At 42.3% G+C, this 12,967-nt stretch overlaps 1 protein-coding gene across 3 annotated transcripts in view; it reads right to left on the reverse strand.

Moving 5' to 3' along the window:
- Positions 1-12,967, reverse strand: part of zgc:158260 (uncharacterized protein LOC571389 homolog) — a 151,380-nt gene that overhangs the window by 90,530 nt on the left and 47,883 nt on the right. For 2 of the 3 annotated variants that reach the window (XM_042100092.1, XM_042100090.1), the window contains exons 2-3: positions 10,704-10,799; positions 10,175-10,550 (exon numbers count right to left, since the gene is read on the reverse strand). In XM_042100092.1, coding sequence (XP_041956026.1) covers positions 10,175-10,550; positions 10,704-10,799 — 472 coding nt within the window. The remainder of the gene's footprint in view (positions 1-10,174; positions 10,551-10,703; positions 10,800-12,967) is intronic. The other variant, XM_042100091.1, reaches the window with a different exon arrangement.

The following is a 12,967-nucleotide window of genomic DNA, read 5'->3' on the forward strand; positions in this document are numbered from 1 at the left end:
ACATTTTAAAGTTGGAACGGTGTCTCTGTCTCAAAGGGCCTAGGCGCTAGGGCTGACAAAAAATTAGGGAGACGGGAAAAATAATAATAATAATAATAATAATAATAATAATACAACTTAAGAAGAACAATAAGTGTGCTGCTTTGCAAGCACACTTAATAATAATACAACTTAAGAAGAACAATAAGTGTGCTGCTTTGCAGCAAGCACACTTAATAAAATGATCAAATGCATTTAGTGGTACAGTAGTCAATTTCTCTTATTTTCACCAGGAAAAAATTGGCTAGTGGAAATTCTGATTTGCACATTGGCTGGTGATCAAAATTTTTAATTTAGAACCCAGCATGCATCCCCTCCACCAAATTTCTGTGTCTAATTCAGCTTTAACCGTTTAATGTAGAAACTTTGTTCAAACTTTGTAACATAGGTCTTGAAAAGTATCAATTGCTGCTCAACTAGGCAATGGAATCAGAGGCAATGAAGTCTGCAGGAATACTTTTCAGTTTCTCATGGGATGAGTTTCCATTAACATCCAAGTTATCTTCTTTGTGTTATGTGTTCATTCAAAATCGCATTCAAAGTCACACGGATTCAAACTGTTATCTCATGTAGGGCTGCAGATATCAATTCTTTTTGTAATCGATTAATCTAGCACTTTATCGATCGATTAATCAGATACAATTTTTTTTGCATTTTTAAACAACCAAAACACCCATTTAGTGTTTATAAGTGCCAGTGCCAACAATTAAATAATGTTCAAAATGCTCTCTGTAAAATTGCAACCTCTTGTGAATGACTTAGCTGAGCGAACAAAGCTGTCCATACCATGTTGTGAAGTGCTGGGAGGGAGAAGAGGGAAAGCAATTTAATGTATTAATATGCACAACAAGTTTCATGTTGTAATCTAGACCTGACAAAGTAAATATCGGTTTTATGTAGATTTCTACACCTGCAGCATTAGGCTACTAACAAATAATTTTACCATTAGGCTAGGCCTACTAAAAAAATATTTCTGGGGTGAGCCTATTTGCTATGGTAACCTATCAACCTGTGTGTGTGTGTGTGTGTGTGTGTGTGTGTGTGTGTGTATAAATCGTCTTGCAAGTAAACTACCAGTGCTTTTTCAAAGTTCTCAATGTCTCGTTTTAAATGTCAGGGCCTCGTAAATGGTGTAAAACAGTGATTTATTTGCATGGCTAGCCCGATGCCGAAGCACCACCATTGAAAAAGCTGTTGGTAGCATCGGCTAACTAGCGCCAGATTTTGGAGTGCAGGGGACAAGCCGAGATGGGCTACGAGACATACGTTCACACTCGGTATCATGTTTCAACACACTTTAGGTCAATATCACACCGGAATTCTCCTTTAAGCCTCATTGTATTGACATTGGTTGCAGTTCCATTAGAATTCCACTGGGGGTGATCGCGGGTGAGTGCAGGTTGAATGGGGGTCTATGGAGCTAGATGGCTAAAGGCATCTCTCACCTGCTTGTCGTAGATTCGTAGATTTTATTGTAGTTTATGCAAGTTCAATATAGATTTTAGATCTAAAGTTGAATGAACGAGTACTTATGTCCTTTTCATTTCTTACAGGTTGGGTCGTTGTTGCCCATATCACGCTAGCATTGTGCTAATGAATGACATCATTGACATATTTGAAAGGCTTTTTAGAAGACTTACGTGACTTCAAAAAATATAACAGTGTGTATTTTCTTTGCCTCTCCTAGTGAATGCAACATTCAAATTACTACTCAAAAAATTATATCCAGAGAAAAGTGGATATTGAGGGGTAAAGCTCCATAGACCTCCATGCATTCTGCACTCGCCTGCGAGTGCCCTCAAGTGGAATCTGAGGAGGAACTGCAACCAGTCCAGAAACCGGAAGTAACCAGACAGTGCCAATTCTCTTCCTATTAGACATTCTCTGACGAGGCTTCGAGGCAGGGTTTTTGCCTTGAGTAATTTTTGTAATCGAGTTATTCGAGTAACTCGATGAATCGTTTCAGCCCTAATCTCATGTTTTTTGTTTGTTTATACCTTAGCCTACATTGTTATTAGCTAGCTCATATTGTCGTTTTAAAATGATATGCACATCAAAACTAAGCTGTAATGGAAGGTTTTGGCTAATAATGTGAGCATCTGCTATTCATTTGAATAATGCTTGAATTGACTAATGCTAATGATTTATACACCTAGCTTACTTGACTACTGTAATGTGAATGTGAACTGCCAGACTGTTGCAAAGGGTACAATGTAGAAAAAGGACCTTTTGTTACAAAGTCATAGAAAAAGACCGTCTAAATACTGTAATAATGAATTAGAAGAATATGTAAATAACTCAAAATCCTCTCGGATTCTCACTCATAAGAGATCTGCTCGCATCACCGTCAGGGTTTCCCGCAGCACTTTGCAGTCAAGGCGGCCGCCTTGGCAAAACACGCCTGCCGCCTTAACTACGTCGTCAAAAAGAAAAGTAGTCTACCGTGTTACTCTGTCCTGTTTTCTCCCTTTCATTCCAGACCAACGCCAGTCTCCCTTCTCTGCAGAATGCATTAAAAAAATAACAAACGTGCCATGAGTCGAAAAATAATCAGTTATTATAATCTTTTCATATGTGATATGCCTCCAAATCAGAGCTAGTGAGTGGAGCTGAGTGGTGCAAATATCTCGCTGCTCGCTCAGGTGGCTGTTTATAGGCCGGTCCTCTGCTCAAATTCGCGTCAGGTCGCTCCGCTCAATTTCGCTCCCTGCTCCACTGATAAATCGTCTTGCTCCAGTGAAATCACTCCATGCTCGCTCCAATTTAAAAGAGGGAGAAATAATCTACAAGCCGAATTGTCACCTTAAACAGAAAACTTAAATCCCAAAGAAAGTCAAGTCAAGTCAAGTCAAGTCGGCTTTTATTGTCAATTTCTTTACATGCACTGGTCATACAAAGAACTGAAATTTCGTTTCTTACTTTCCCATGCAGACATAGACATGCTTTAAATACAGACATAGACATACTATGGACATAGCCATAGACAATAAACATTAAATTAAAGTGCAAGACTGAAATATAGAACATGTATGTATCAAAATAGAAATATAGGACATATATAAAAAAAAAGAAAAAAAAAAATAGAGGTAGTTGTGTTGTATATTTCTATAGTCTTATACAGGTCACACAAGCACAAGTTTAAACTTCATGTAACTGTTAAGACTATAGAAATATACAACACAACTACCTCTATTTTTTTTTTCTTTTTTTTTACATTGATATGCAGTATTTTTACAATTTACATTGATATGCAGTATGCAGTAATTCAAGTATATCAGGCTTGATGTGAAGCAGCAACACGTTTGGCTGCGCAGTCACAGTGCAGTTCCACATGGCGGTGTTGGGGGGGGGGGGGGGGGGGGGGGTTTGGTAGACAGGATCCTAGTTTCCTAGGTTCCTGGTTGGCTGGTGGGTGGGGGGGGCTGTCAGTGATGGGAGAGTGGGTAGAGTGTTCAGCATCCTGATTGCTTGGTGGATGAAGCTACTTGCCAGTCTGGTGGTGCGGGAGCGGAGGCTCCTGTACCGCTTTCCAGAGGGCAGGAGGCTGAACAGTTCGTGTGCAGGGTGGGTTGTATCCTTGACAATCATTAGTGCTTTGCGGGTGAGGCGGGTGGTGTAAATGTCCTGCAGGGAGGGGAGTGGTGCTCCAATGATCCTCTTAGCTGTGTTAACAGTGCGCTGGAGGGTCTTCCTGTTCTGATCTGTGCAGCTTCCGCCCCACACTGTGATGCTGCTGGAGACGATGCTCTCGATGGTCCCTCTGTAGAATGTAGTCATGACAGGAGGCGTGGCACTTGCCTTCTTCAATTTGCGCAAGAAGTAGAGGCGCTGCTGGGCTTTCTTCGCCAGTGATGCTGTGTTGGTGGTCCAGGAGAGGTCGTCGCTGATGTGCACCCCCAGAAATTTTGTACTGCTCACTCTCTCCACAGCATCTCCGTCGATGGACAGTGGTGGCAGTTGTTTGTGGCCTCTCTGAAAGTTGACAACAATCTCCTTGGTCTTGCTGACATTTAGCAGGAGGTTGTTGTCTTTGCACCATTTAGCCAGCAGGTCTACTTCTTCTCTGTAGTGAGCCTCATCGCCCTTAGTGATGAGGCCCACCAGTGTTGTGTCGTCCGCAAACTTCACCAGATGGTTGGAGCTGTGAGTGGTTGTACAGTCATGTGTTGGCAGTGTGAAGAGCAGGGGGCTGAGCACACACCCTTGAGGGGCCCCCGTGCTCAGGGTCAGAGTGCTTGAGGTGTTGTCCCCGACACGTACTGCTTGTGGTCTCTGCAACAGGAAATCCAGCAGCCAGTTGCAGAGGGAGGTACTGAATCCTAGCTTGTCCAGTTTGCTGATGAGTTGTTGTGGTATTATGGTATTGAATGCTGAACTGAAGTCTATGAACAGCATTCTCACATATGAGTCTTTATTGTCTAAGTGGGTGAGGGCTGGATGGAGGGCAGAGCAGATTGCATCCTCCGTGGATCGTTTGGCTCGGTATGCAAACTGGAAGGGGTCCAGGGTGGGGGGTAGGGTGGCTTTGATGTGTGACATGACTAGCCGTTCGAAGCACTTCATGATTATGGGCGTGAGTGCTACAGGACGGTAGTCATTGAAGCATGATGGTGATGATTTCTTTGGCACGGGTATGATGGTGGCAGTTTTGAAAAGTGATGGGATGACTGCTTGCTCCAGAGAGGTGTTGAAAATGTCTGTAAAAACATCCTTCAGCTCTTCTGCACAGTCCTTCAACACTCGTCCTGGTATGTTGTCTGGGCCTGCTGCTTTGCGTGGGTTAATGGTGGCTAGTGTCCTCTTCACGCTGGCAGAGGACAGGTACAGGGGTTGGTCGTGGGGGGGAGGTGGGGTTTTCTGTGGGTGAGTGTCATTTTGTGCTTCAAAACGGGCGAAAAAACTGTTCAGGTCATTTAGCAGAGAGGTGTTGTTCTCACAGCTCCGTGGCGCAGGCTTGTAGTCAGTGATGGCCTGTATGCCTACAGAACTAAGAGCAACGGCAATATATTTCACTCAGAACATTTATTTTAAAAGATAGTGCAACACCAATAGTGCAACAACAAACAAGCTTGGCAACGTTAATACTCATAAGTCTAAAACTAAAGGGATCAGTGGGATTAATTGCCTAAAGAATACAGGCTTAGCATCCAAGTTTTACTTTAACCTTCTACTTGATATGAAGCATTTTCAAATTACTCACGTTTTTTCTTTGCTTTCTGTAGCACAATCTCATGTTTCCGCGAAATGTGTCCTCTTAGATTCTAAAATGAATCTTTACTCATTGAAACTGTATCACCACATGGTTATTCTCACTCTACATTGTTAGTATCTAGTTGTTTTGTAGGAATAGTACACTTGTATGACTTATCAGTTTCCTTTCTAACAGTAGCGTAGCCAGAAATGTTCAAATGGGTGGGCACAGAAAAAATGGGTGGGCAAAGAGAGGCCTAGATGAAATACACCATAGAAGCCTTAATCATAGGCATGTTATATTTATGACATAAAAGAGGAATTTATTGAACGCATTTATCACAGCTGACAAATTACGCAGAAACCTTTTCAACTGGAGCAAAACAATGCATGAATGTAGCTTCTGTGCGTCACATGCAGGGCTCCGAACCGGTTCAAGGAACGAAAACGAAAAACGAAAACGAACTGAATTTTACGGAATTTTACGAGGAGCGGAAACAGAAACGAAAACAAAATGGTCTTCAACTGTTCCGGAACAGAAACGTTATTCTGAAATCCACAAAACCGTTTAATAACGTTTTTTTTTTCGTTCTCTATATATTTTATAAAATTTCACAAAAGCATATCCTATGTCAGGGAGACTATTTCCGGTTGTGCGAAAAACAAGCCCGCATCTACACTGATAATGTGAGCTAACAAGCCGCTATGTAGCCAACTACTGTAGGCGAACAGACTAATAATTTGATTTCTGCAGTTTGAAAAAAAAACCCCTGAATAAATGGACCTTTGGGGTCCAAATGTGTATATTTTGTCTTGCTGTTGTAATGTAACCTATCCGTCTGCCACTTCGGATCTTAGGCCAGCTCGTAGCGTAGGCTACTGAAAATGATTTGGAAATTGATGGTAGCCTATGCGTAATAGCCTATTTTGCCTGTCCACGCCTTGTCGTTTTAAAGTCGGGATTTGAAATGTTGCGCAATTATAGCCTATTCTATGTAGAAGAGTTAAACGGGAAATTTGAGATAGGCCTTGTCAGCAACAGACAGGTTCGTTTATAAACAGGGTTGGAATTATAGCGCAAGCCTTTGAAGATCTCCATATGGATAAAACTTAGGCTACAACCAGGTAAGGACTTTAGCACGTATCCAGAAATATTTTTGATAAGAAATTATTTATAGGCATAGGTTAGGCCTATAGTAAGTCTGTAGGCTATGGGATGGATAGCCCATCTGAATGTTTTTGGATGCCGCCTGTGATATTATTTTTGGGCATAGCTACGGTATAGGCTAAATCAAGGGGAAATAACGAGTATGTCTATTCTAAGATAAAGTCCACAAAAATAGACTTGATAGGCCCGCCAAACACTGCCGGAACTTTAAGAACGAACGATATTTTGCGTTCCGAACCGGTTCAGGACCGATATGTTGGTGGCGGAACGCATGCAAGAACGAAAATGTTAAACATAGGCCTACCTGAACCGTTCGGAACGGAACGTTTGAAAAATAATTTCATTTTCAAGCCCTGGTCACATGAAACACAATTGAGACAATAGATTGACCATATTGGACAACTGCAAAGCCTTATCATAGGCATGTTACATTAATGATATGAAAAGTGGAACTTATAGAACGAAAATGACAAATTACGCAGTCGCTAAACATTTTAAACTTGCGCAAAACTGATGAACCCAGCATCGGTGCGTCGCATAAATTAACTTGCAACAACTCGCATAAACTTGACCATTGGACAAAACCTTTCCATAGGCCTGCAACGTTTATGACATAAAAAGTGGAATATGAACGCATTTCACCACACCTGATAATTAAACGGAGCTGTGGCTGTTCGCAATTTGACTAATTCTTGAGCTCTCAGCGCAGTGTTGACTTGCGAGTCTTTTTAAGATGGTGAGCGTAAACGAAGGAAAGCCCTCTAATCGGACTGGCAAGACTGACAAGTAGACGGGCCTAGGCCCGTCCAAGCCCGCCCATGGCTACACGTATGCTTTCTAAATTATTTAGCTAACTCCATCCCCATCAACGAAATGTACAGAGTCTGTAGTGTATCGCTCGATGGTGTTTTATGCCCCCAACGTCGTCTTCCAGGCAGCGCTGCCACCGCTGACTTAAAGGCACCTAATCCTAAACCTAACCCCAACCCTAACCCATGCCTAACCATAGCGCCTTCCAGGCAGCGCTGCCTTGAAGACAACGTCGGGGGCATAAAATACCTAGAAACCTAGTGTATCGCACAAACAAGACGCCAGCACCCACATCCCCCCACCCCCACCGGTCGGACAGACACCATAACCCCGGTCGGACGGCAACCGATACCAGACCCCATATACCCCCCCCCCAGTCGGAAGACCTACCACCTTGACTAACACATTTCCTGCGGGAAACCCTGTCACCCCATTCTTGCTCAGCTTCACCGATTCTTACCTGAATCAAATTTAAAATTCTACTTCTCACTTTCAAAGCCCTCAATGACCTTGCTCCTCCTTACCTTTGTGAACTTCTGATCCCTTACACTCCTTCCCACTTCCTCAGATCCTTTAACCAGAATCTCCTCTCTGTCCCCCGCACTAGACTCTCTACCCTGGGTGGTAGGTCTTTCAGCGCCATGGCCCGTAAACTCTGGAATTCCCTCCCTCAATCCCTCTGTGACTGTCCCTACTTTCCTTTCTTTAACACTCATCTCAAGAACTTTCTGTTTTATTTGTTGCTTTTCTGGTTTTCTTTATCTGTGTGTTCTGTTTGTGTTGACTTTCTAAAGTGACCTTGAGTCTGAAAAAGGCGCTACATGTCTTATCATTGTCTTATTAAGACAAATTTGCTTGGTTTTAGGACTGAGCTTACTTGGTTTTAGCACTGAGACGTCTTAAAAGAAGTCAAACTCTTCTTAAAATATAGCTGCAAGCAGCAATGAGGGGGCCAAGCAGATAGGCCGGAGTAACCATGGCAACGAAATGCTGTTAGCTCAATGCTGCAATCAGACGTATGGCCATAAGCTGTCAAAGCAAGTTTCACGTCTAGCACGTCAAAAGTTACAAGGCAAAATGCATTTTTGCTAATTGCAGTGACCCTAGAGGTCAAAGGTCACAAAATTTCTTTGGCATTCACCTGATGGGGTCATGAGTCCATGTACCAAGTTTGGTTTTGATACATGCAACGATTGCTGAGATATGAGCTCACTTCCTGTTTGGCGGCTTCGCCACAAATTTCGATTGGATGTGACGGGCGAACGCTTCTATCAATTGTTACAGAAATAAATGAAGTGACAAGGCATGGTCTGAAGATGGTCTGTGCCAATTTTGGTGAAGATCAGATGAAATTTGTGACCTGTGCGAAATTGTTGGTGTTTTTGATCAAATCAAATATGGCGGCCGAATAAATTATATTGATGTGACAAGTTGCCCTCAGTTGACCTAAGGACATTTCACAGTATTACCAGACACAGTATTTCTTTCCACTTTTCCGACCTACGGTCAATCCGTATAAAACCTCTGTAATGATTAGTGCCGTTTTTAAAAAAAATAGGTTTACTTTTTTATTATTATTAGGTTGCCTCTGTGTAATGCTTTACCAGGGAGGGTTAAAGCGGAGCTAGTAATCAAGGATCTTTGGCTTTACCTTTACCTTAACATACGGTCGTGTATGCTAGGTTTTGCTTATGAGTTACCGTCATAGACCGTAAGGTGGACTGAGCTTCTTATCCAAACAATACGGTTATCTCCCTACGGCGCGAAAGAGAGATTACGTCAAAGCTAGCTTCCCTCCAACCGAACAAGCTAACCATTCTTCTTACGGGTAACCAACGTTACGGACGAGGTAGTGGAGTCTGTTTTGCCTTTGTAGTGTTTATGTGGATTACACAGAAGCTACAATATCGGCACAGGATATATGTTATATGAAGTTATGGTATTTCAAAAAAATCCTAGAATGAATGGACTTCTATGGGAGTTAGCAGAGAGGTGGTCCCTCCAGCCTACGTCGATTCTTCTACTTCCGGGAATTCGCCTGCCCCCTTGGTTGAACTCGGCTTGGTCCAAGGATTCCAACAATACCTGACTTTTGAAAATCGGACCAACAGGTCAAAAGTTATGTGCATGAACGCACGTCCAACTTTGGCCTGTTGGTGGCGCTAGAGGGTTCGAGTTGCCGACATGAAACTTGGTGACATGAATCATGGGACCGTCCCCAATCAGTGTGCCAAATTTCCCAACTTTTTACCATACGGTTCTATGGGCTGCCAAAGACTCCCATTGCATATAATAATAATAATAGGAAAACATAGAAACACAGCTTCGCTGCTTGGCCCCCAATTAAGTCAAATGATTTTACAAGAAAGGGCTAGGTAAGTCTCTTTATACTTAAAACAATAATAACTAGATTTTTTGATCTTGATAAAAATTCAAGATCACTTGGTTACAGTTTTTGCAGTGTACGTCCAGTTTAATAAGGCCATAGAGGCTTCTAAAAGGAACAAGTCCAGACAGAATTTCCCAACCTCAATTTTTGTGGGCGGGTTCAGATTCGGGTTGGTTTCCAGATGACAAAATGTTGTGACTAACAATGTCTATAAATACCAAAATGACACAGCGATTATCTAAGTATATAATTGAAACTATATTTTCATTCAGGCAAAGCTACTTATAGCTACTTGATTTGCAGACGTAAAGCTCTTCATGTGCTGTGTGCAAATCACTCCACCCAAGTAGCAGTGATTTGTCTGAATGAGAATATAGTTTGCACCTATACGTTTGTGTATGCATGCTTAGAAAATCAAATAAGTGAATAAGTTCATTTGTGTGTAATTTGGTGTTTCTTTAAGATTAATAACGCTTGGTTATATATGCAGTTTTGCATTGTATAAGGTGAATGATTAAGCCAAAATGTGTAGTAAGCCACCTCACTAAAATAAAGATTTCCCAATCATTCCTACTTACCTCAGGAGCCATACCATTCTCCAGGTGGGGATAGAGAGCAAGAGGATGCTGAGTCAACCTGTCCTCCACAGCATCCACATGTGCATGATGCATATGTTTTAATGGGTTCTCCTTGGAAAAACAAACCTGCTCCTTTGAGAGCTTGCTCTTCACCTTCACTGAGGAACCTGTTACCACAGTCTTTCCAAAAAGTACTGGGGATGTTTTACACTGGCTTGAGGCAAAACTTTCTTGCTCAACATTTAAGGGATATCCATCTCTGAAATCATCAAGCCTTGAGTTCAAAAAGCGCCATCGATGACCATCAAGAGCCCCAGATAATTTCTGCTTGTTTTGGGGATCTTTGAGACTTCTGACAAACAGCCTTTGTTTATACCTGTGTAATGAAAAATCAGTTAAATCAGTTGGCCATTTACAACCAGGTGTATAGCTTCTCATTACTTCTGGGTACACTAGGCATTAAATACTGTATATTTTAGAAACAGAGTCTTGATCTGCTTTGACACCTAAATGACAAAGAGGAGGTCACCTATGGCCCTTTTCCATAAGGACTGGGGCTGGCCCAAGGCTTTTCCCCGGTCTTAAACACCGCTGAGTGGCCTCTGTGTTCTGTTTCCATAAGGAGCTGTAACATTGGGGACATTTGCTAACAATGCTAGAAACTTAGCAATGCTTAGCAATGACACCGCGAGCATATGTCAAATTAATGACAAGGACATTTAAACAAGTCATACCAGTGTAAGAAGCTGTATGTATTATTTTGCAAAGTTTTTATATAGATCGTTTTTCTTCACAAAAATAAGCAGTCACTTAAGTTGCTAGGCAACCCTAAACAAATGCTACCATTCTGTTTAAAATTTCTACGGTTTAATCGTTGTGTCGTATTCCATTCCAAAAGTCCTCGGTTCAGCCCTGCCCTAGTCCAGGGCCGACCTGGTCCGGCTTCAATCATAGAAATAGAAAAAGTCTGAGGCTTTACCCCAGACACCGGGGAAAAGAGCCACTAGTTGCAGGCATCAAGGGGACTTATGCCCGTTTCACACCGGGTGCGTGGCGTGAGTGTGTCAGCTACGTGGCATGTCCGTTTTTATTTTGACTCCCATGTTAACAGGCTAGACCTTACACACCGCCTGCGTGACACGCATGTCTCAGTCGCGGCTTGAGCCGCGCGGAAAACAATTGCATGCTAGGAATAGGACTCGCGCCTATTTTTCACACCACAAAGCGTTTCCATTCAAAACAATGAAGAAAAAAAGATGTGAGAAAAAGAGACGTTTTAATTGGCAGAGAGGCCGCCGCAGCGCCACATCAGACACGCTTGTGGTATGCAAAGACATAGAAAATGCCACACAACTGACACGCAACAGACACGTCACATTCACGCCACGCACCCGGTTTGAAACGGTCCTATCACAGGGTTTCCCCACCCCAAAGACTTTTAAAGACCTTTTTAAGACCACTTAAAAGATGAAATGAAAATTAAGACCTACATCGCACCCATTATGCAGTTGTAAAATACCAGATCAAATCCCAATAATGACAATTAAAACAACACTTCCCCATGATGTGCTGTCTCTCCTCTCGACTGATTATGTTGATTCATTGCCGCCAGAGCTAAAATCCAAAGTATTTTTTTCGCATACTCCAAGAAATTAGACTAGTGTAGTTGTCACTAGGCCTGTAGCAATGTGTCGACATCATTGACGTGTCGCTACAGGCCTAGTGACAACTACACTAGTCTAATTTCTTGGAGTATGCGAAAACAATAACTTGGATAAATTACGATACAATTACATTACAATTATGTCAACGTCATATTTTTTGCGTCGACGCTTCGCCACAGCTCCCCACACACATGTGGGAGACCAAAACATTGCAGAATCGAGGACGAAACAGCAACGAATTCCCAACAAAGCCCTGCAAAAAGCCCTGCAAAAAGCCCCAACAAAAGAAAAAGTCCTAAAAAACAGCTCACCCTACATCATCAAAGGTATGGGAATACTAATTTAGTCCCAAATGTAAAAAGGTGTTGTTATTTGCGCTCTTTGCCAAATGAAGTTGGCATATCACAACAGCAGTGGGAGCATCTGAAACGGGGGCACCCTCAGCTGTTAGATCTAGCTAACAGTAGCAAGCAGATGCAGTAACTTTATCAGTCTCTAACGTTAGTTAACTCACGAGTCACGACTTAACGTTAGTTAGCGTTAAGCTTAACTCATGCTGTGGTCGTTTACGAGTCAAATACATAACATTAGACTAACGTTAGCCAGCTTATAGTATCATGATTCAGTACGCTAGTTCGCCAATGTCAACTAATGGCCACCTTACAACAAACAATTTTGACAAGATTTGGGAAAGATTCTTGAAAGATTGTAGCCTTTTAACTAGACTGCATTTCCGGCGGGAACTGCGAAAGTGTGCTTGCCCTGGTCCGGTCACCAACGTGAGCAGACAGTGACATACGCTATGCTGAACCTGGCTTGATCCAAGCATTCTAACAGTGCCTTTCAGTGTTGGAGCAGTGGCAATAGCCTACCTCAAAAGCTCTATTCAACTATTGCCTTGCGGGTTGAATGCGGTTCGTTGGCTTTTACCTGTGGCCTGCCTTTGAATTTAGCTTCTATGACTAAAATCAAATCAATAAAATAAAACAACAGCAGTGATTGGCTGCAAAAATAAATAATGTCACGCGTCTTGCACCTCTCAAACTGGGCTATCAGGTAACCTAGAGAAAAATGTGAAATTATGAAATATGACTAAGGCATTAAAATGCTGCTTGTTTGTCAGGATACT

This window comes from Alosa sapidissima, chromosome 8, assembly GCF_018492685.1.
Source record: "Alosa sapidissima isolate fAloSap1 chromosome 8, fAloSap1.pri, whole genome shotgun sequence".
Classification (NCBI taxonomy): Eukaryota; Metazoa; Chordata; class Actinopteri; order Clupeiformes; family Clupeidae; genus Alosa; species Alosa sapidissima.